The sequence below is a fragment of the Motacilla alba genome, chromosome 7 (genome assembly GCF_015832195.1).
Source record: "Motacilla alba alba isolate MOTALB_02 chromosome 7, Motacilla_alba_V1.0_pri, whole genome shotgun sequence".
NCBI lineage: Eukaryota > Metazoa > Chordata > Aves > Passeriformes > Motacillidae > Motacilla > Motacilla alba.
The window spans coordinates 35,807,502-35,831,854 of record NC_052022.1 but is presented as its reverse complement, the minus strand read 5'-3'; the positions used below and the strand labels follow the sequence as shown (position 1 = coordinate 35,831,854).

At 42.2% G+C, this 24,353-nt stretch overlaps 1 protein-coding gene across 3 annotated transcripts in view; it reads right to left on the bottom strand.

Moving 5' to 3' along the window:
* UBE2F (ubiquitin conjugating enzyme E2 F (putative)) overlaps positions 1 to 24,353 on the bottom strand; it is a 60,282-nt gene that overhangs the window by 16,648 nt on the left and 19,281 nt on the right. For all 3 annotated transcript variants that reach the window (XR_005257518.1, XM_038142001.1, XM_038142000.1), the window contains exons 6-9: positions 22,413 to 22,483; positions 18,373 to 18,430; positions 8,114 to 8,146; positions 5,878 to 5,940 (exon numbers count right to left, since the gene is read on the bottom strand). Coding sequence is in view for 2 of the 3 variants with exons in the window: in XM_038142001.1 (XP_037997929.1) it covers positions 5,878 to 5,940; positions 8,114 to 8,146; positions 18,373 to 18,430; positions 22,413 to 22,483 (225 nt within the window). In the remaining variant the exon portion in view is untranslated. The remainder of the gene's footprint in view (positions 1 to 5,877; positions 5,941 to 8,113; positions 8,147 to 18,372; positions 18,431 to 22,412; positions 22,484 to 24,353) is intronic.

Below are 24,353 nucleotides of genomic sequence, written 5' to 3'. Positions count from 1 at the left end.
AAGGAATTAAGCCAAAATAAACTGGAAAAAACCCCCAGAATCTAAGCAGTTTGGAGGTAAGGAAGTGGCAAGGAGAAGACCTGATGTCTTCTGAACAGGAAGAATCCCTGCAGGAGCTAAATATTCAAATATGCCTTTGACATAAAAATGATGAAGATAGAGCAGGTACAACAAAGAAACAAAGAAGCTACTGTAAGATTGATTAAATAAATTACTTTAAACCAGAAGATGTGAGGAAGAAATACAGATAATGAATATTTTCTTCCCCAAATTTCCAAGCTGAATTTTATTTTGTGTTGGTTTGCCTGCTTAGAGGATCCTGTGGCACTCTGGCATTTATAGCATGCTTTCCATTCAGATGTATCAAAGAGCATTTCAAACAGACTGATCTCCTGAGATAGGAAATTACATTACCAGAAGAAAACTAACTTCAACGTGATCAATGATGAGATAAAACAGAATCCAAATCTGAAGGTATTATTTAGTTTCAAATGCTTCTCTTCAGCCATACAGAAAAATGGAATTTGAAGGAAGGCTTAAATCCAAATGTAATTATGCCCTTATTATGTATGAGCACAGAAATAAAAAGCCAGGAGGATGAAAGCACAGCTGGCCAGGACATTATTTTGGAGGAGTCTTTAGGAGGATCAGATCTGAAATGACACAGAGACAGTGAGCTCTGGGACTCTTTAGCCGTCTAAAGGCATCAGCAGCGCAAGGACAGAATTACTGCAAACTTCAGCAGAGATAGAAGATCCCAAATCTGCCAGCTCCTGTGTTTAGCACCCTGGGGAATAACTCAGAGAACAAAGCACCAGGCTCTCAGACTGGGGTGTGATAAAACTTGAGGTGGGACACAAGGACAGGAACCCCTTTCCACTTGGAGATGTGCTTCCCAGGCCAGACCTAAAGTGTCTGATTAAAAACAAGGAGGCAATCACTCTTGGCTAAACAAGTTTCACAATCCCAACCTGCTGCTGCTTTCTGGTGGCTCCAGAACTGAGGAGGCTGTGCTGGGCAAGGACTGCTTTTGATGCAAGTGGACATTCTGGGGGGAATTTAACTCAGAGTGTTTCCAGAGGGATGCCTGGAGATCCTCTACAGGAAATCTCTGTTTATTTCTTACTTTCACTACTGACTTGCTGACAACCTTCTCTTGCCATGGCTCACCTGCTCTCAGGAGGTCTCTGGCCCAGGCCCTGACACTTTGTCAGGTGCTGCTGGTTCTTGCCCAGTTCTCCAGGGGTTTCACAGAATTCCACACTGGTTTGGGTTGGAAGTTCCTCCCATTCCAAGCCCTGCCATGGGCTGGACACCTTCCACTATCCCAGGCCTTGTCCAACCTGGCCTTGGACACTTCCAGGGATGGGACAGCCACAGCTTCTCTGGGCAATGCTTGAGCTTTAAGACTCTTTTGTAAAAATTCTGAACTGTTTGCTGTTTAAGGACTCTAAGAAACTGCCTACAATGATGAAATGTTATAAAAATTCTTCAGTGAGATCTGCACTCAGCAACTGCTCCTAATTACCACTGGAATGTCTAACGGAATGAGATCAGTGCTCTCACTAGCGAGGACACCACCACAGTCCTCAAGCAACTCCAGCAAAACATTCATCCCACACGAGTCAGCAGAACAACCTCCAAGGACCACAGGAGCTGAGAGGAGGGACTGGGCACTTAAAGCCAAGTTTCCTAAAGAACTGAGGCCATGTAGGGCAATTACAATCCCGAGAGGAAACCTTAGGAGTCAGCTTTGGATTCTGGAACACCATGAACTTCATAAATCCATCTCCACAGAAACAACCCTGAAATATTTTTTTTTTCTTTATCATCCAGAGAAACCTTTAATTAAAATTTAAAAATTAAAAAAAGAATTGCAGAAGTCAATCCAAAGCCAAACTCCTCCACACAAACCTATGCAAAATGATTGAGCATTAAATGCTGCTTTCCAAAGAGGATGCAAATAAAATCAGGGCTCACTGAATCAGGTAACAAATGTGTTTGAAGTGGGTCCTTGGCAAACACACACCTCTTCCCATTAGATTTCTCAGCTCTGGCTCTTCAGAGCTGCAAGTAAATGTGATAAGCTGGATTTTCACAAGGAGGAAGAAAAATTCCCTGCCAGGTGCAATCTACCTGAGGCTTTCACAAGGAGACACAGCACAAATCACTGAGCGCTGACTGATGGGTTGCACTGAGATGGAAGGATTGTGCAGGAAAACAACACAGGGAGATGGAACTCAGCTTCTCCTACGACTGAAACCACTCCTGGCCACGGGGATGAAAAATAAATGAGTGTTTGCTAAACTGCAGGATGACAAAAGTTTGCTTGAATTGCACCCAACACGGGGTAAATAAAATTAAAACAGGACAATGCATTAGGGTTTTTGACTCAGCAGGCCTAGGTGAGGAAGAATCCTTAGGAATACTTGGAAAACATTTCTACTTTAAGCCACATGAAGTGTGCAATGAATCTTCTGTTGTGTGTTGCACAAATGGCTTTGAAATGTTGGGTTTTTTTTTTTTTGGCAGAAGTGAACACCACTAGGAAATGTAAAGGTTTTTACATTTTACACTGGTAAATCACCATGTCCTGAGGCAGCTCCCAAACCAGCCATGCCAGATGGCCACACAGAAAGTATTTCCCAGATTTCAGCTAACAAATCACACCCACAGCACCTCTGGATGAGGAATACCAAGTCCTGAAGCACTAAGCTCACTTGGTTTTCCACTGCCAAGCTTTTCCAGAGCTTGGATCTTCCAAAAGATCCCCATTGTTTCAGTGTTCAGCCTACCTGGCTGCCACAGAGCAAATCACACAAGCTCTATGTTTGCTGTATAAAAACCAGCAAATCCTACCATTTTTGGCTCACATCACTGTTAAGTGAGTAGTCATTAAAACTTAAACACTTGCTCATTGCTTTAGGATCCATGGAATTGATTGGTAATGAATGGCTCTGGCTACCCATAACTACTGACAGACTGACTCTTGTGCTAAATGCAGTGTGCTCCAAGCTCATTAATTAGTAAGAGCTTCTTTAAATCCAGCAAGAAAACTCACACCACCAAACTCCTGAGATTGTATCAGTGTGAGAAGACAATGCTGGGCAGCTCCTTGCTTAGTTTACATAGACACATCCATAATATTTGTATTCTGATTTCTTGAGCTCTACACCAAGAGAGGATGCTTGCTTATCTCCCAGTGACTGTGACTCAACTGCAGAGCAATGTGGGCACCAGGGATGTCCAGCATTTGGGAAAACAGATGTTGCCAAAATTTGTTGCACAGCCTGCCAAAAAATTACTGGCACCTAGCAAGGTGTGTGTGGGAGAACTGTTAGGATGAGTAAAGCTGCATAAGCAAACATATTTATTTTTTTAAATCACTTGTAGAAGTGACTTGATGCTCACTGGCTGAAGGGAGCTGCAAAGGAACAAGTTCAGTAAGTGACAGCTCCTTCCTGGAGCTGAAGGAAGTCAGGCAGGGCTGGAAGCTGAAGCTGCACTAACACACATCTCAGGTAAGACAGGTTAATAAAACAGTCCATTTACAGAACTTGAGCTCTGAATTTTGTATCATTTTACATCTCAGAACAAGGCTGCCTTTCCACACGTGCTCAGTTCCACACCACAGATTTAATGCAAGAATGGAGAGGTGCCTTACAGAGAGGAAGGGATCACAACAGCCCCTTCCAGCCTGATCCAACGCGAACATTCCCAGCACAGCTGTTTCCCAAGAATCAGCAAAAAGAATTCGCTACCTCTGATGGGATTTTTGCAGCATCTGCAAGGCAGGAGTAATTTGCGATGAACTGGAGCTGACGAAGCCCAGCCCCAGCTCCCAATAACCACAGGCAAGGCCTAGGATTAGCTGTTACCCTCTGGGGCAGCCAGGCTCAGCCTGGAACGCCAGCATTTCAGATCTGAAGGGACATCAGTGAAATTCTAAGTCACCTCCCCTGGGAGGAGCACAGGAGACAGCCCTGGGTGCAGTGGTTTGGCTGTCCCACAGCCCACACTCCCAGGACTCCCCTGCACACAGATGTTTGTGTGCAGAACTGTTTCTGTACGGATGGATTTGCACATCTGTTCACACAGACACTGCACGTGCAAGCATATATCACATATACACTATCTGTATAATCCTATTACATGTGTAAACAAGCCTCAGAGGAAAGAAAACTAATTAGCATTCCCATATTAATCCTACTGGGCATTGCAAATATTTCTTGAGAGCCAGGAGGGGACCACAGCAGTCCGACTCCACAATAAAGTGTTTTTGTAAAATATGACATCTCTGCCACAGGGAACTAAAACAACTCAGGCTGCAAGTGCAGCTTTTTCTCTCCCTTGCATTATTTATTCTCTCCACAAAGGCAGCATTGGGTCTTTCAGATGACACCACAAAACACACTACAGAAAATCCACCCCTACCCGGTGCTGTCACTACACATACATTAAATTCAGATAATCTCAAAAAAGGAAACTAAAATGGCATAATATGAATTTTAGGGGTGCTTATGAGACTGCTAGGAGTTTAATAAACAAAAATGTGTTTGTTCCCCAAAAAAATTATGATTTAGAAGATTGTCAAAAAAACCACTCCATTTCCTTTTTACTTCTTCAAATAACTTCCATGTAATTAGTTAATTAGTGCAGCAGTACCTATTTTTGAGGGCTCACCTCTGGTTTTGAGGGAGGTGTGTCTTTTAAATCAGGCAGCATTTTCCTTTCTGCGGATTCCCAAGATTTCCAATCTCTCAATGAGGCTGAGAGGTGCAGGATAGCAATTTTAACCACCCAGGGGGTGGAATGGGATGGGCTTTAAAGTTCCTTCCAATCCAAACCATTCTGTGATTCCATGCTAAAACAAAATCACCAAGACCCCTCTCTCTTCCAGAGGAGGTTTGTAGATAATTTTTTCCAGCTTTGCTGTATGTTCTCATCTCAGCCCTGCAAACATGGATGAATACCAGAATAGCTACAAGATCTCATTAATCAAAAAATAGCTGGAAAGATGAACTTGCAATCCTGGTATTTCCTCTTGAAAAAATGAGATAAATTAGGTGCACTGCCTGACTGTACTTTCAATGAACTCTTCAAATCAACACTTGCTTACCTGGAAACTTTCTGCAATCTTAAAGGTTAGCTTCAACAAAAGTGTCAGAAGAGTTTAATTAGAACAAGAGGCCTTGAACATACTAGGTGTGAGTTCCATGGGCTTGAGGAATACATCCATGACATGATGGAATTTGGGAGATGGATACAAAGGAGAAATTGACACTTTTGCTCAGAGGTGAGCAGGACATCTCGTTTATGTTCACCAGGCCATGTTCTGCTTTGCCCAGTCCATAATACACGAATATTAGGACCAGTAAAAAGAAAACAGAAGTTTCCAATCCTGTTTTTCAAACTTGCCCAGATTTCTCCTGGCTTTATAGAGACATGCAACATGGAGGAGCTCTGAGTAAAAGAGCCGCCTTTGGAAAGAGACAGAGACAGAGGAGATCTTTTCACAGATCTTCTAAGGCAAAGGTCACCCACGTCACCATGCAAACCAACTCACCATCAGCTTGCTGCACAGCACATGCACAACTTCAGGGAAACCTCAGCCACAAGAAGGGAAAGATCATTTATTTTGGGGCTGTGACCACATTATGGCCCACAGCCCCAGCAGATGGTGACTAACACTGCTGTGTGCAGTTTGCTTTCCCAGAGAAAGCACTTTTTGTTTGAATAACTGGCTGCTGATACAATGAGTCACTCAACCACCTCGAGCAGCAGCTCCACCGCTCTAAAAGGACTGGCTGGGAAGTGCTGAGTACAGAATGTGTGCTTGTTTAGGAACAACCTGCCTTAAATAAACCACTGACTCACCTTGTCACGCAAATGATGCTCTGCAGCCTCAATATTCAAAGGATCGTCAAAATTCAAAAGATCCTGGAAAAGAAAGAGAGAACATGGAGGGGCTCCCACTCACTGCACCACCAGGAGCCCAAAGCCCTCAGGAACAAGAAAATGGAACAAAGCAAACAGGGCAGCAGGGGCAGTGCCATTTCATCATTTAAGCACTGCCAAAGGTAAATGCAAATGAGTAATTTGGTAATTGGAAACCAAATCACAGAGCTATTAAATGGTGACAGCAGCAGGGCATTTAAGCCCTTCTGGTGTGGGCCCCATGACACTTCTTCCTGGAAGTGGAAGTATTTCCATCAGAAAACTAAATTTTAGAGGAACAGTCAAACTTTCAGGAAGCACGATTCCTGTTGATTTTTGTTAGAGGGCAAAGTAAACCTTGAAAAAAAAACTTGTGCAAACAGTGTGCTGATAAAGTGAGAGTTTCCTTAATTCCACCTCCACAGAAAAGCAATTTGTCTCTGTGAAGAAGCTATGTGACCTGGAGCCTGACAGGGAAGTTTGGGAAAAACAGGGGAGTGGAAATAGAGCAAATAGTGGAAATGGAAGTAAAAGAGTGCAAAGATCCTGAGAACTAAAGACATGTCAGGGAGCAGAAACAGTCCTGACAAACCTCAGACCTCTCAGTTTAATCACACATAATAACTTTGGAAGAAGAAAGGGTCTAGGGTTAAAAGCAATGGAGAAGAGGAATCAGCAGTAAAAATCACACTGAATCATAAGTGGTAGATAAAACCAGCACTGAGAGATTAAAAAAAAAAAAAACAATGGGAAGGATTCCACTGATTGATGAATGGAAAAAGATATTTGCTTTTACAAACAAACTGTAGGTTTGCTGATAAATGAAATTGGAGATTGAAAGATAAAAGAAACACTGGGGAAAAACCCTAAATTCCATAAGAATGAAAAATTAAAAGGGAGGGTTATACATTACAGGGAAATCTTAGGTATCAGGCATTTGAGGAAGTCTGTACCTCTCAAGTACCTCAGCCAATGGGGAAAGAGAGAAGGGAAATGTGGCTGGGAAATCAGGTTAAAAAGGAGGCTGCATGCTCCAAAAATTGGAGAGACCCCAGGGGAATGCTCCATGGCCTCTCTCTTTATTTGAATAAAGTAAAAGGACTCTTCTGTCTCCTTTTTGGGCATAAACCTCTGATGTTTGTGGATTCATTTTCCTGACACAGCCACGACAAATCCCCATTGTCTCCCAGGCAGGACCACCCCTCTCTGCAGCTCTTTACCCAATATTTTTATTTTATGCAGCTCTGCCCCTGGGGATTTTGCTTCCTTCCACTTACCTGGCATGCACAGGGAGACTGACAGTGAAATGCAACTCACTTTCACTGGAAAGGCAAATGCTCTCCTAACTTCTACATCAATTTATCAAAGAATTGTTGAAAAAACCAACCAAGACTTCGGATGCCAGGAAATCCAGATTTCCTTCTACACCCTGGAGTGGCTGGGGTGGTCCCTCCAGAGGAAATGACAAATGTGCCCACCACACCAGTGCTGCTCTTTGCTTTCTCCTGACCTTCCCACCCAGCAGCAATGGCTGAGGAAAGGAATCCCTAAAAAAGGTAACTTCTGTAAACTTAGCTTCTCTCCATTTTTTAAGCAAAAGCAGCTGTTTGCATCCTGTCTGCCTCTTGCAGCTTCCTGCCCTCTCCTCCATTTTCAAGGTGCTCCTGCAATTACAGGTTCCTTGCTCCCAAAAGTCTTTTAAAAAAAGGGGAGGAAATGGGATCTCTGAATAAAATCACAGAAATTCTGTGACAAGTCAGGATTTATGCAAACAAGGAATGAGACTGCAGGGCAGACATGAATTCCTAAATAGGATTTTTTTTTAAAAGACTACCAACACAATTCCTTCTCAGAGCAGTATAAATGTCTATTTCCTCCAAATCAGCAGAAGTAGTTTCACACTGTGTGGAAGATCCCAAATAATTTGTTATCAAAATATCCCCTAATATTTCTAACCAAAATAAAATCCATGTACAAAAAGCTGGCATTTCAGACAGTCTGGATGAGTTCCACAAACAAAAGCACAATCTGATTTCATACTCATCCAACAGCCACTGAAGCCAAGGGAAATAAAGACCTAAACTTTTACAGGCAGTTGGGTTTGTCATTAGGTGATGCTGAAACTAAACCAGGCAGGAAGAAGAAAAGGGGACATGCAAAATATTCCTTTACTTACAGTAAATAAAGAGTTTAACCCCCAGACAATATCCTGCAAAAGAAAAACACAGTTAATTAGACAGGCATTTCAGGAGTTCTGAACGTGTTCACAAACTTAATCTTTTTATTAATCCATGAAATAACTGGAAAAAATCTAGATTACGAGTAACATTTTACTAATTTAAATCAAAATGCTGAAAAGGGCTTTCCCATTTCATGGCCACTTGATATTTAGATGTCAGCAAAAACCAAATACTGCATATTCAAACAGAAGGTCAGAGCTTTCTGTGTGTATTCCTGTTGCTCCTCCATTCAAGGAGAGGAGTGATACCTTAGGATTTGCCACCAGCTGAGAACTGCACTGCTTAAAGGGTGGGTAATGAAAGTTAATTCAGCAATCCATTCTTAAATTAAGGAGGGGTCAAACAAATACTTGAAACTGTCAACATATCAGAGAAAAGAGGGTGAGCTGTAGTAGGAGTACAGAGAAACACTATTCTTACATAAGCATATGTCTCAAGTCATTCCACGGCTAACATGCAAATTTACACTAAAGATAAAGCCTCAAAGTACCAAACTTCCTATGCACAGCAAAGAACTCCAATAAATGAGTGTATCTGAGCTTGTTTCCTGTTCTGGGCCCTGTGCTGAGAGCGTGCAGCACAGAAATCCATATCCCCTAAGGACCCTGTCCAACGATGCCCTAACGAACAAGACACGATGTCAGCATTCCGCAGCCAAGAGCCTCTCACGATCCCATTTCCCTCTGCTCCTGCACAGACATCCCACTCAGTTTATCTGCTTCTGTCCTGCATTGCCTGGCAAACTGTGCTCTATTTGCCATCTGGATGGCAGTTGTATTCTGTTAAGTGGGCAGTTTTCCTTATCTCTTCAAACATCTGCTGATAAGAGGCTACTGAGTGTCACTGCATGACTGATAAGGACTACAGCATCCCATGGGAGAGGCTCTGCCCAGAGGGAGGAGCCAAGCATTCCTACCTGGCTATAATCTTGAGCTTCTGGAACACCAGCACAGCTTTCTCCACTGGATTTCCCAGAGGAAAAGCTGCCTCTTCCACTGGATCTTCAGAGGAAGACTGCACCTTTCTACAGGATCTCTGATCCAGCAGAACCACCCCTGACACTCCAGGAGGGCTGCAGCCACAATTCCAACTGGACTGCTACCAACACCCTGACCAACAACCTGTCAGGTTGTGCTCTGACTCTGGCAGTGATGTTTTGTATTACTGCATTGTTTATTTTAGCTTTTTATTTTCTTCCCTAGTAAAGAACTGTTATTCCTGCTCCCATATTTTTTGCCTGAGAGCCCCTTAATTTAAAATTGATAGCAATTCAGAGAGAGGGGGGTTTACATTTTCCATTTTAGGGGAGGCTCCTGCCTTCCTCAGCAGACACCTGTCTTTCCAAACCAAGACAGCTTTGAATACATCAATCTGCCCAGCAGCCTGGCACTGCCAGCCTTTCCAGCCTCAGCATCCTCCAAACGTGGCAGCACAGACACATGAACTGCACAAAAGGGGTGGCCCAGACATTTAATTCCAGTTATCTGTAAATTTTAAGACTCTAGTGCTGGGCAGTCATCCTCACTCCCAGACAACAGCTCTGCCAGTTCCCTGGCAAGCAGGAGAAAAATGAACATTTCAATTTTAATTGTTTTATTATTCAATTATTTCAAAGAAAGGATGGAAATCATTGTTCCACACTTTACTTAAGCTTCTGTACTTGTTCAACTGCTGGAACAGACACCAGGCATAGCAGAGGGCAGCAGAGCATGGTATGAAGGACACCTGGATTAATCCTCGGGGTAAATTATTAGTACAATGCAGTGATGTGCCAAAGTCACAGATTAAAGGAAGATTTGTTGTCATGGAAAGCCTGGAGAGTAGCAAAAGGCAGGAAGGTCCCAATTTCCACTTGATTCTCCCACATCCAGGCATCAGAGGGTGCTCAGCAGCTCTGGACAACCCCTCTGTCCAAAAAGTCAGGATCCCATTCCACTGCTGCCCTCCAAGGCTCTATCATCCTTCAGGGAGGCAGAGTTGCAGGGGAAAATGACATTTTTAGAAGTTGCCTTCTACCTACACCATGGGACAGCAGGCTGCAGCTGCAGAACCACAAGACTGAGCATCAAAACCATCCTGAACAGGTACACGGGCACCTGAGTACGCTGGGGCCTGGCCATTTCTAACTCCTGAATGCCAAAGCTGCATCCCCAGGGTTACAAACCACTGTTCAAGCACCAGCAGGGCTGAGAAGGAACAAACCAGGAGCAAGTCAGTGCCTTCTAAAATCCTCAGGAGCTCATCTTGTCCTTACCCTGAGCAGAGCTGAGCCCCCTGCACTACCAGAAGCCCCCCAGACACCAGAAGAGCTCTCTCCAGACAAAACACCTTGTCCAAGACAAGCTCCAATACCTCACACAAGTAAATGCTGCAGCTCAAAAAGGAGATGTGATATCATATTTTCCTATTATATAATCAGTTGTTCCCAAATTCTTACTTGCTGAACCCTGGTTCTAATGCTTTGGGGTGCTTTTCTCATTTGAGCTGGTTTTATAGAATTCTATTAAAAAATTAAAAAGAAGACATCAAACAAAAAAAACCAACAAAAACCTCAGTACAGGCACAAGCTGTCAGAATGCTGTACATCTCTCCACTGCCATTCTAGACACCCAAAAGCATAACATGATTACTATTACTACTGAATAATTTACCTGTGAAAGTCTTAATACCATTTTTGATGTTTCCATCTATTCAAGTTTTATGATTTGCTGGATTCATTTTATACCCTTGCATGGCTCCATAAGAAATAATGCTAAATTACTACCAGAGGACAATTGCTTTTTGTAATGAGCTTGAGGCTAGGATGGATTGAAATCTAGGATATTGGGAAAGGGAAGTGGGATGGAACAGATGAGCAGAAGTAAGGCAAATATTTGGTATGTGAAAAACTCAACATTGTTGAACTGCAGAAATAATCACTCTGCATTGCTGACTTCAGCAGAGCTGCTGCCTGCATGCAGATAAGCACTGGCCTAGATCCTTGCTTTGGGTGTTCCTGACGAGCCAAAAGAAAGTGCAAGCCCCTGAAGATCTTGTCAGATTTAACAGCTCCAAAACTTCTGTTCTCCTTCAGTGTAATAAAGCATTAGGCTTGGCTTCAAATATTTACTGAACCTGTGGATTAAACAGGCTGAAAACAAAGTTAAGGCCACGTGCAGGAGTTTTTAAAGGTGATCTTCACAGGGAGGAGCAGGGCAGGTGGCCCTGAGAATGTTCATGGTGCACACCTTGACAGGGCTGCACTTGTACAAGACCAGACATCTGCACCTGGAAAGCTGTTTCCTTTACAAAGCTGCTGCTCAGACTTCTCCTCTGGGTTTAACATCAAACTTACAGAGGCCAAGGGCACCACTGCTGAGGGGCAGCCACAGAGCAGAGAGCCTCTGCTTTCGGCCCAAACCTGCTTTTTTTGTGCTGGACTGTCGGGTTAAGATTTCCAGGGATGCCAGATGTGGGGTTTCACCCCCGGATTGGGGCGATCCCAAAAGATGGAAAAGTCCCTCCTCCAACCCGTGCCTTCAAAGAAAGACTCAGTAGTCTTCTGTTGTCTGTTCTTTAGGTAGTTTATTGTTGTTTATCTAAAAGATTCTTCTCCTGAGCTGCTGTGGCCCGTTCAGCAGGTCAGACAAAGGCACACTGCCCTCCCAGGGGGCTGTGCCATCTTTTATATCACACATTACGTGTTACATGTTTATGCTTTTTCCCCAATGCCTACTATCTATATTGAATGGTGACTCTCTACTCTAAACCAATCTGTGAGTGCCAACATCACCAAAGACATGGAGGCTAGGAAGGAGAAAGGAGGAGGACAGGGCACACCCAAATCCCTCCATCTTAGAACCCCTGACCCCCATGTACAAAACTTGGACCCCTGCGTACAAGGCTTAAACCCCCCTGTACAGCACTCAAAAATCCTTCCTTTCACTTCGTGACTTCTTCTACCACAATACCTAAACTTGTGTGTGTGGCTTGTAATTCTTCATACAGAGTTGGTAATTTGCTCCACGGGCTAAGATCAAAACCCCAAGAGTGTCTTTGGCTGCATGCCAGGGTCTCAGAGCCCCCTGCCAGCGGCTCTGGCCATCCAGGGCACCCAGAGGAGAGTCCTGGGTTTCCACACTGGACCTGCTGCCTAGGCTGCCAAATTCCTCAAGTTGCTTTATCTGGTTCCTGCTCCAGCCTGCCCAGGCTGCTCCCTGTGGGGTGTCCCAGAGGTGTCCCATCAGCTCAGATGTCACCCATGGCTCAGATGCCTTTGGGAGTCCAAGGCAGGTCTTGGATATGCAAACGGGTTTAATTCACATTTATTGTTAGTTCAGAGGAGGCAATGATGGTGTTTGAAATCAAGACCTGGGGTTCCCAAGCACTGCAGCACCTGGTTAAACCCACAGTGGGTGCAGGGAAATGGAATAATGAGGGAAGCACACTCTGCTCCATGGCACTGCCACCATCCTGGGCTGGAGCATGGGAAGTCAACACAAGCAAGGCAGAAGATCAACAGACTGCTGTAAACACTCCTTTATAATTGTCCCTTTTCATTCTGCACTATTTTTGTGCTGCATCTGAGTGAAAAGTTACACTAAACCCCTGCCCACAGATTTATTTACAGCATGCCAAACGAGGAGAAAAAACCTGCTGCTGCAGCAGTGTCTGAAGTTCAAGAGCAGTGACTCAAAATCCTCAATGCAGCTTTTGAAACAGCCTCTCCTGAAGCCAGGGAGTCTCAAAGCTTTGCATTTCTAGGAGGTCTTAACTCAGTCACTGATCCTGCCAAGGGACAGTTCTCAGAGCCACTTCACAAAAGCAATGCCACTGAAACCACGGCACAGACAAGGGGTTCAGAAAGACAACCACAAGCACTTCTGGAGAGAGAGCAAACATGGAAATTGCAAATTAAGATTAAGATTTTCCAGTTTACCTCAATGTTTCTGAGGTATGCAATTAATTAAGATTAAATTAAGATTCTCCTTTTAACAGGCAAAGTATTAACTGAAGAAGAGAGCAAACCAAAAAGCACCCAACAAACTTCCAATCAAAGAAATTCCCTTAAGGGATCCAAGAAACATTTCTGATCTAACAGACTGAACAAAACAAAGCTCGTTGCTAAATGATTCTTTATAAACAAACAATTTAACCCACTCAGATGAACAAAAGGAGCAGCAATCATTTATACAAGCACGTCTCTAACAAATTTTTTTGGTTTGTTTTAAGAAGAGCTGGAAATGCCACTCTGAAGTCCAGCTTGCTCTAGAGTCCAGGCCATGCATGGCCAAGTCCTGGGGCAGCTCTCTGCTGTCCTGTCTGCCTATCTACCACCTCAAGGTGGTTTTCCTCTTCCCTTCCCTTCTTCCACCATCTCTTAAAAACAAGCCCAGCTTCTTCTTCTCTTCACTGCAGCCTGAAAAACCAAGTACACTTCATCTCGCTCCACCAAATAATCACTGGTCCTGGGGATAAAAAAAAAATAAATTTTCCTTTCAGAGACAAAGGCACTTTTCAGCTTCTGAAAAAGCTTCTTCTCTCCTAAACTGTCTTCTCCCAAATAAAATCTTTTTATATTTCCTCTCCTGCTCCTCTCTAATCTTGCAGAAGTGAAAAACACTGTTTCCACCTAGAAAAAGGTGATAAAGAGAATGCCACCTTTCTTCAGCCACCCACAAAAGCCACCTCAGCTGTCATGTGCCTGTCATCCCTGCCAGTGCTTCCCACCCAAACACAGCAGCAGCTCCCCCACAGGGCTTTGGGTAACCTAAAAGGCATAAACTGCTCCAGTTAGCAAACACAAAACAAGGAGGAAGGCTGGAAAACCATTTATTTTGTACTAAAATATAGGAGGGGAAAGCCAACAGGAGCAATTGCAGCCTGTTCCTGTCCCAGAGCAAGGCAGCTGCGAAGCGCCAAGCATGCAGAGCACTCCTCTCCCATCCCTCACTTTGTCACTGACTCCTTGACCTCTGGCCCCGTGGTTACTGCAGGACAAGTGGATAATCCAGTGGAAATTGGTCCCTGGAAAATTCTCTGTAACTTCTTAATGAACTACACCACAGTGATCACAACGCTGAAGCCGTCACCCTCTGGAGACCACTCTGCTCAGTGCACTCAAGCTGACACTAACTGAATGTTCAGAAATCAACAGTTTGGGGAGAATAAGCAATGGTTAATTCCATTTACTGAGCTATCTCAGCTCTCCTCCCTCATAATAACAGCTACTGTACCTACACCAAAAATTTGGCTTTGCCAGGGGACATTAAAGAGAGAAAATTAAAATTTTACTAAGCATTTCTGAAGCAAAAGCCATTAGAAGGCAATGAGTTGTATATTTCAACCAGCCTAGGCAAGTAATAGAAGAGAAAGAAATAAATCACCTCTTACAAAACTGCTAAAGCCAATTTATAATGAAGTCAAAATATGACACAATATATCCTTGGAAAAATATTTCCAGAAGCTTATTTTAAGAAAAAGCTGGATGTCAGATCTGCACAGAAGATTATCTTCAGCAGTTTATAGCTTCTTTTTCAAAATACTGGGTCTGAAGTTTTTGTCTGAGGCTTATTCAATTTTTAGAGGTGAGGAAGACACATAAAAAGACCAACTCCAAAAGAGGCTTTGAATAAATCAATAGCTGTACAATGTTATCATAACGCTGAGAAAAACAGCCTGAGCAACAGGAATTAATGTAACATAAAGCACGCAGGTTTCTTTTTTCCCTTCATGCTCAAGACAGTGACAGTTACTTTACTGTCTGTTTCAAACACTCCTCTACACTAATTACAGATGATTTTGACAGCAGATCATCTATTTTCCTTGAGATGATAGGTGAAAGTTTTGTGCTTTCAAAACTCCTCAGGTTGATGCTTCAACATTGAGGCAAACTGGAAAAATGAAGTCAGGACCTGCTGATTTGTTTCTCCAAGAGATGAGTTTGACATTTGGATAATTCCAAATGAAGTCATTGCAGTGCCTGAAGACAAGGGCAGAAGCAGCGAACCAAAGAGGACAAAATGCTGCCATTTAGTATTAACACACTAATTACATAAGCAAGGCTCCTAAGGATCAACTCCAAGTAGCAACAGTTTACTGGAAATGAGTCTTAATTCCTTTTAGATCAGGTAATCTAATAGCACAGACAGATATTTATTAACCTAGGATCTGGAGTTATGGCAGAGAAATTCCTGAAAAAAACAGTGGTTTCCTGCAGGGGGCATGAAAAGCTGTCTGCAGATCTGTAGTTTAACACTACCTGGATGTTTCCTGCTCCTGGCTCTCCTAAGAGCAACAACACAAAAATGACAAAAGCCAGCACTTGGAACTATCTCAGTGAAAAACTGAAACGCACATACACCTAACAAACATGGAAAGGCTCCAGAAAACAGCCCAGCTAGCCGAGACCAGCTGATCTCTGTGAGAACACAGCCACAAAAAGAAGAAAAAAGACAAATATTCCCTGTGAACATCCATCATACCTTTTCAAACACTGGCTTTAATGTTCATATGCTCAGCCCTCCACAGAGTTGCCCAAGTGTGCTTTCATTCTTTTTAGGGTCCATCAATCAGGCACTGATTTATGAACCCATTTCCAGCTGCAGTTAGTTAAGAGGTAGCTGCAGAAGGAGCCTGACTTTTAGAACCAATGAGGCATTTAAAATACACATCCACTTGTTCAGTTCTTAAAATCAAATCACCTGAGATGTTTTCAGAGCAAAATGAAAACAAGCATTTACGAAAACTGAGGAGTATTAAGGAGAACTAACTGAGCTAGGCAGGTGATAATCCTGGCAAATGAGGCACATGGAGGGGACTAACAGGAGCCACTAAAGCACTTGGGAGTTTGAAATTGAAATTACTGAAGGGTACAAAGCAGAGCAGCAGAGTAACAGCACCAGTGTGAAGTATTTAAAAGCTGGTACTTCCAGTGACATAAAAAAAACCCTGAGAACAGAATAGAATTAAAGCCATCTATTTGTTTTCTGCCTAGGAAACTTGAATTTTGACCACCATTCCTAAAAACAGGAGAAAAGCAAGTTCAGACACTCTGAGCAGAACCCAAAGTAACTACAGCAGTCTCCAGCTTTGTGATTAAGCTGCTTTAGAGAGGATAGTATGCAATAAAATGATGCAGAACGTGACAGAATGGAGACTGAAAGGTAAATAAGCTCCTGTTGCTAACTCAGGTTCAGCTACAAAGGAGTAGAAGGAAGAACAAAATCACAAATGAGTAGAAGAACACAAAGATCAGCTAGAAACAACTGCAGCAGTGTTCACACAATCCATAGCCTGGAGACCAACCGTTACCAGGAATTATCTAAGGGTTTGGGATTGTGGAGTGTTTCTGTGAATAAAAAGAAAGTGATTTTAAAAGTGTATATATAGACAGGCTGGCAGGTTAAGGTTTTAAACCTGTTCCAGGGTAAGAGCGCAACTCTGCTCAGAACCTGATTTCAAAAAAGCATCTCATGCAGGAATTCAGAAATAGCACATTCTCTAGTGCCTTCACTCACACACAGGCTGCTTTTCACAGTGGTCCATGGAAACGTGTTCCCAAACACAAAGAAGGGAAAAAAATAAAGCTCAACACTTGGTAACCTGAAGAGAATTCAATCACGGATGAGATGACACCAAGTGCAAAAAAAATGCTGGGAAACAAAACTGAGTTAGGTCTTCCCCCTCCTTAAGAATCCTCCACACTGCTAAAATACATTTTATTAGGTAAGTTTTCCAGACAATTTAACAGATTTTCATTTTTATTTCAGAAAGTTTCTTCATGTTTCTACCAATTTGATACTAAAAAAAAAGTATTATAAAGGTCACAGCAGTTGATTTTGAAGGATTTCTCACCTAAGAGCTCTGCTGTCACCACAAGGATTCCAAAATGAGACACAACCAAAAAACTTGAGCCTCCTAAAGGGTTAAGCACACAAGCTCCACACATGCAGCTGGTTTGTGCATGGGGCTTCTCATGTGTATTCTCTATCTGAATGGCTTTTCTAATGCCCTTGGAGCAGTTTTTGTGGCAGAAGGACATGCTCACTCCCAATTTCATTCTTTAGGAGTAGTTCAGCGTGCTTCACTGGGCAGGTCTGGGTGCTATTCCTCCAGAAAACCAGGCTGACTTCATATTATTGACAAACTAAATACTGATTTTCAAGTCCGTAACAGGCCAAGACTGGATTCCTGTCCACACAGCTTCTGTGCAAGTTCTCACTGTTCCCTTTGTGGTGATGAAAAGCTGTAAAAAGTGAGCTCACAACTGGGGTGCTTCAATGTTCAAAAATGTAAAAATACAAGGGGGACAACTGATTTTTCTCTTTTTGAAGTTAAGCTACTACTTCCTTTTCTCTTGTTGAATCTTTCATTTCAACAATCACAGAAAAAGCTCCTGTCTTTTGGGTTTCTTGTCCACTTGTACTAATTTTTAGGCTTAAAACTTTATCTGAGTGAAAATACAGCGACAGGAACAGAACTAATTAAATTACTCAGTGCCTTGATTTAACCTGAGGTGAAAACAGAAACACAAAGGGCAAAACAAAATCCCACCAACTGGGGAAAAACTGCTTAAGAAAATCCACAAAAAAACACACTCATTTTGCTTCCAGAAAGTCACATGCTCACCTCAGCAGAGATTTTACAGATGAAGAAAGTCACAAATCTCATTCACAGTGCCAAAGAGCAAACCAAGTATCAGATAAAGGTCATTTTCAATTTGCTTTTTGAAAGAGACAAACACCTGATGTGTACCCTTTATCCACCTAATGCTGTTAAAGCTCTGCAAGAAACAATTCTGGCAGCATTCCTGGCAACAGCAACAGGAAGATAAATGCCCTGCTCAGTGCTCTGCACTGGTTTTGTCAGGAGTATCAATCCCATGGAAATTACCAGGGTTATGGATTGCTGCTCACAGGATGCTCTTGTGTTTGCTGCCTGGGTGAAAACCTGCACACCTTACAGAGTGTGGGTTCTCAGGGTCACGCCAACCTCCAAAACCTTGGAGCAGAGCAGGACTTGTTGGGAACCACCCCAAAACTCCCAACATTTCTACAATCAGCACTGTACCTCCTCCACTGCTGCCACTGCCACTTGCTGAAAAACAAAAACCTCACCTCAAAAACCTGCTCCTGAGCAAACCACATGAGCTTTTTTTTAAAGGGTTTTTAAAGATGCATTTATTTGGAAGGACACGTCCAAAAGGAAACAGTACCTTTAAGGTTCTAGTTGGGGCCCAGCCAGTGCCATCAATTGAGTGTTCTCTCAATAAACTGGAAAAGAAAGAGACACACAAATTATACAGAGCAACTTCTGCTTCAACTGCCTTTGTCAGAACCCTCCTCAGAAACCATCAGGAAGTAATTGCAAGATAAGATCTAATTCTTGCACTATTTATATCCAGGTAATGGAATTTTAAATCCCAGGAGTTGGGATATTTGCCTAAAATTCCCTTCTCCACAGTGCCATTACATACAGAACTCCCCATCTAAGCTCAATTCAGGTGTTTTGACAGAGGTTATTCTTCTCCAGCAGCACAAGTGTGACAGAAATGCTTGTGACAGGCTCAACATTGAACCTTTTTTTACTCCCTGATGCATTTTAGAACACGTTCATCTCTGTGAAGAGACAGCCTGGCAGGGTGACCCATCTCTCACCAAAACTGGCACAAACCAATCAAAAAAAGGGTGTTTTGGGGAGGGGCATCTAATTAGCAAAGAGAAGATCATCATCCTCTGTTGTGTGAAAGGACTTCAGCTTCCTACAGCTGGAAGAAAGTTTTAGTCTGTGAAAGTGGAAGAGTTTTAGTCTGTCTGCACTGGAGGAAAAACTTCCTTATTATATATATATTTAATACACACACACACACACATATATATATACTAAAAACATATAATTTTTTATATTTCAATATGTATAAATATATAAAGAAATATATAATAAAATTCATCTATTATAAAATACAACTTGAATTTTAATATGAATATGAACATATAAAATACAGAATTTTCCATATGCACACATCCAGTACAGCTGTCCCATATTATGGTATATATTAAGCCCAGTGAAGCTGCTGACCTATGTGCAAGTGGAAACCATGGAGGTGTTCAGGCACTTCTGGACCTTTTAGATCCAAACCTCAGCAGTTATGAGAAGGAGATATATTTGGGATCAGAGGACAACTGAGAAATAAGCTGAAGTCTTGCTCAGAAAAGTAATAATCTGAATGAAAAAAAATCTCAAAAACTCCTTGAAGCATCAGTTCACAATCACACCTTCCTCTGTAAGGAGTCAGCTAAAACAACTCACACAGCAAAGCACAAAAATTCCCCACCAGCAGCAGCTTCTGCTACTGAAATGACAGGGTTGAAGTGAAATAGTCTTAAACTATGAGGTTTTAGCAATTCCCAGGCTGACATGTATTATATCATTTTTAAATTACAGTAGATGATTAGACCGTACAGGTTATTATGCAGTTATTTAATGAACATGGCAAGTCTATATCCAAGGAAATTCAATCCTTGTTCAGTGCAGAGATCCTAGGAACAGGATGATCAACCTGGACAAGCCCATTCCACCTTAAGTGTGCTGCTCATCTCATTCCTCTGCCTTTCCAAAGATAAAATATGCCATTACCACTTGTGCAACGTTCACAATAACATCTTGTGGCAGCAGTTTGTCTCCATATGACAAAAGCAAAAGCAAAAAAAGCTTGCTTTTTGTCTGTTCCTTATCAAACTGTGTGGCAGCGCTTCCATTTGCCTCTCCACCCACCTGACTGGGAAATTCCAAGCGAGGGGGAAGTTAACACACTAAATAAAATCATTAAAATATTCAGTGACAGAGCACCTGAGCATGAGCTAAGCCTCATGGACAGCCCTGCAGCTTCCCAAGGCCTCAGAGCTCCTCTGGCACAGCTCCAGCTGGGACACCACAGCCAGGACTGAAGAGATACCATCACCAGTACCTCTCAGAGCACTCAGGCAGGAAAGCAGGGAAGACACACAAGCGTCCTTTGGCTTCATACTCCTCATCTGCTGACAGGATTTGTTTTTAGAGCAGCACCTTCCTTCTTCTACAGATTGGGAATGATCATTAAAGTCCCTCAACAGAACTTTTCCCCAGATCTAAGGAGACCTCCCAGCTTATGATTACCCATCATCCATCAAGCTGGGTTCCATGGGCAGACTGCAAAATCACTACTTTTGAACTTCCAGGAACCAAAAGAGCCCCTGATGTGACCAGTCAGCTGCTCAGCTTTCATTTCAACAAGTATCTTCTCATCCTGTGAGTAACTCTTCTCATCCTGTGAGTAACTCCTGCATGGCAGAAAGCTTTGAGGGATTTTTTTCTTTTTAAATACACACATCCTAAAGAGATCTTTTAAAATGCATCTCCTGAAGTGGGAACTGCATGATTGCAGGAGTAAAACCTTCTAAACCCCAGCTGACCCAACCTGCAGCCTAAGTGACAACAATTTACTGCAAGGGGAAGCTCAGTCTGGAGAAACCTCCATTTTTTTTCTATCTACATGTGCAGTGGAGCTGACATCTAATAGGGGCAGACCTAATTAGGATCTGTCATTAATAATATGGCCCAGGGTAACTGCAGTCCATAAAGCACAGAAAAACACCACTTTTCCTGCCCAAAACTGCCACACTTGACCACAAGTGAACTATTTAGAATGTTTTAATTCAGGGATGATTATCAAACCAACACATGCCACAGCATGAGGTATGTGGGGGGAAAGCACTGATGATTTTCTGCTTTTAAAAATAACTGCAGCAATTTTAATGCAAAGACTCTTGAGTAAGTTGATTGCAGATACTATACATAGAATGCATTCTCTAACAGGCAGAAAGCAATTAAGTTATTTTAGCTTTTCCATAGAATGCCAGACATTCCCAGGGTTTGATATGTTGAGGTATCTGACAATCCAAACTGTTTCAGAGCAGATGCTCAAAAAATGCCTCCACTTCATTAGAACTATGATGCTCCAAACACCACATTCATCTCTTAGAATTAAAACCATCTCCACAGATGGAAAAGCTGAGGCTGCCCCATCCCTGGAAGTGCTCCAGGCCAGGCTTTGGAGCAGCCTGCTCTGGTGGAAGGTGTCCCTGCCCATGGCAGGGGGTGAAATGGGATGAGCTTTAAGGTCCCTTCCAAGCCCAGCCACTGTGGGATTTTACCAATGTGAGGCTCTACTGAACCCCAGAAGATGCTGTGCTACAGCTGGAGCTCCAGATTTGGTTTGGTGCCTGGTATTTGTTGCTCCCTGGTTCAAACACTCACCTGTTCCTTCCTTTACCTGCACTCAGAACATTTAAGTTTCTTAATGCTGATGAGCCTGACCTGCCTAGGAAGGGCAATAAAAACTTCCTTTTCACCACAGGACTTTCAACACAGCACTAAAATGATTTTTCCATCTAGAGGAAAAATTCAGCTTCTCTTTAAGCACTGATTTGCTACACATGGTGACAACCATGCAGGATTTTCAGAGCAGCTTTCAATCTCACTTATGGGCTTTGCTTCTGCTTCATCTGCTTTTTTCTTCTGTGTGCCATTAACGTGAAAAATGACAGGCAGGCTTCTCACTTCTGTTTCTGTTTGGTTTCTGGCCAATTTCACCATCAGGTACTGAGGATGAAATTGCAAAGTTTCACAAATTCATTTGGAAGAGGAAACATTTACTATGAAGGAAAATCACCCAGTAAGAGAAGCCTCTCACTATGGCAAAGTAAAGTTTTCAGGTTTCTTACCCTGACCCCAACCCTGCTTTGTTATAACTGGCACATGTGTCTTATCACTGGATATTAAATATTATAATTAACAAAGAATAATTACTGTCAAATTTTAATGAACACTTTTTTCCTTCCTTTTTGAAATAAAAAGAATTTTCAAGCTCTTAACACACCTGGGCATTAAATGGTAAAGCCTCAAAGCCTCCCTCAGGGCCTGAGGATGATTCAGATATGAGGGAGAGAAGAAAAAAACCAAATACATTTTGTTTAGGCTGGAGTTTACCTTTATACCCTAAGTAGAACAAAATACTGAGTCTAAACTTAAAAAGCCAGGTTCTCCATGGTCTCTACAGCATAGCAAGAATGAGACTTTGAATAGATTTTTATGCTCCTAAAAGTTACATGCAGAAACAGCACAAAAAAAAAATACTGTCAGGACAGTTACATCCAATATTTCATCAAACAGAGAAACCTCTGAGGTTAAAAAACTCCAACAGAACGCTGTTCCTACCTTAGGCAGATTTCTCCTGTCTCTGTAATGTTTGGGTGCCAGATTCTTGTCAAACATTTTACCTTTGGAGGCTGCCAGGAGAGAAAACAAATTACTGTGTTATCCTTTAAGATAAAACCCTGCTATAACTCATAAAACAGAAAAAGGCAAATAGATTTGATATTCACAGCCCGAGTTTATATGTTTAGAGCAATGATGCATTATCTACAAGAGTCAAAACAGACTTCTCTGCCCTTTTAGCTTTTCTCAACTCTTCATAAAAACCAGGCTGGTATCGGGCTTTTCCTTAGAACAAATAACTTTTAAGAAAGCCAAGAAAATTTACTCCTTCAGGGAAAACACTCTAAGTCATTCAGTTTCTTCATACTTAACTGTTAAGATAATAACTTAAACCAAAAAACTTCACCAAGGCTTGTCCAAATCAGGGATTTGTTAAAAAAACAGCAGAGGATGCAAAGATAACAAATAAATAACTAATAATAAATAAATAATTTCTTTTAAATACAGACCCTGCAGGAATGCATCAGCACTGAATTTGAGGCACTAAAATGAAAAGCCACAGGCAAGATCACCAAATTTCTGAATGTCACAGTGGGGTTGTGAAGTACAGATTTTTCAAGTACAGTCTCCTTTGCTCTAGTTTTGTGAAGTAAATAAAGAGTAGGACATAAAAATGTCAGTAGCTTAGCAACAGCACGTTGTTGCATCCCTGCTCTCCCCATTAGGACTTGCAGCTTTCAATCAGGCAGATTATTTCTGATGGGAAGTGTCCTGGAATCCATCAGCACACACCAGCACCTTGCAGAAGTTCAATTAAATCCCAGATTATAAATGTGGAGCCATCTCCCTCCACTTTTTCCAATGATGTCTTCAATCAAGAGACCAAAGAGCTCCAAGAGCTCTATTTGCATGGCAGCATTGTGTGTTTTATCTCATTTTGTTCCCAGCTTCCCCATGACCTTCTTAAGAAACTTCTTAAATTAAGACTCCTTGGAAGAGGTTAAGAAAATATGCATGGCACTGAGACACCAAAAACTGACCTAAAAGAGATGTTCTAGAAAAAAAAACACTGATCACCACAGCAAATCTGGGATTGATAATGCAGATTTTTGCCACTTCATTTCTGTGCAAAAACTCAAGGGACATCAGTCACGGCAATACTGAAAATTAAGTGGCTCACAGGGAACAGTCTCAAACTTTCTGACCTCCAAAACACCTCAGAAGTTTTTTAACAGCACAAGCTTTTCATCAGCTACACTTTCACACTGTTTTGAAAGATGATGTCTAGTTCTCAAGCAAGGGAAAGCAGCAGAATTTATTCCATGCTATCAGATCAAGATAAAAGAGTAAATTTCTACCATATGCACCTTCAAACAGGGAATGTATTGATGAGTCAAAAAAAAAAAAAAAAGATTTATGGAAACTCTTTTAAAAATTCCCCAAATCCTCACAGTGAATTAACTGGTGTCTCATTTTTTGTACTGTGGAAACAAAAGAATTCCTTTATCCTTTCAAAGTGATTTTCACTGCTAAAAGATAGAAAAACCCACTCCTGACAGCAAGACAAAGGTTTTTCTCTCCTTTTTCCCTTTTAGACAGACAGTACAACTGCAACCCCACCATAAAATTTATCTTCAGACAAAACCTCACCTTGGAACTTGTTCCAAGTCATTTTTGAACCCTCCCCAGACCAACAAATCCAGAGATTTCCCGAGGATGATGTTTCACTTAAAAACCTGTGACACTGTGCACAACAGAGCTCCCCAAATCCATTTATTTCCTTGCTCAAACTCCTCCTTCCCCTCACACACCACCAGCTGCACAGGGAGATGCAGCCTCAGCTGGGGGCCACAGCAGTGACCACATTCACTTCCTTCTCCATTTCCAAGCAGCCACTTCTGCTCTGGCATCCCTCATTTCAAATGAGCACTTCCAGTTCTT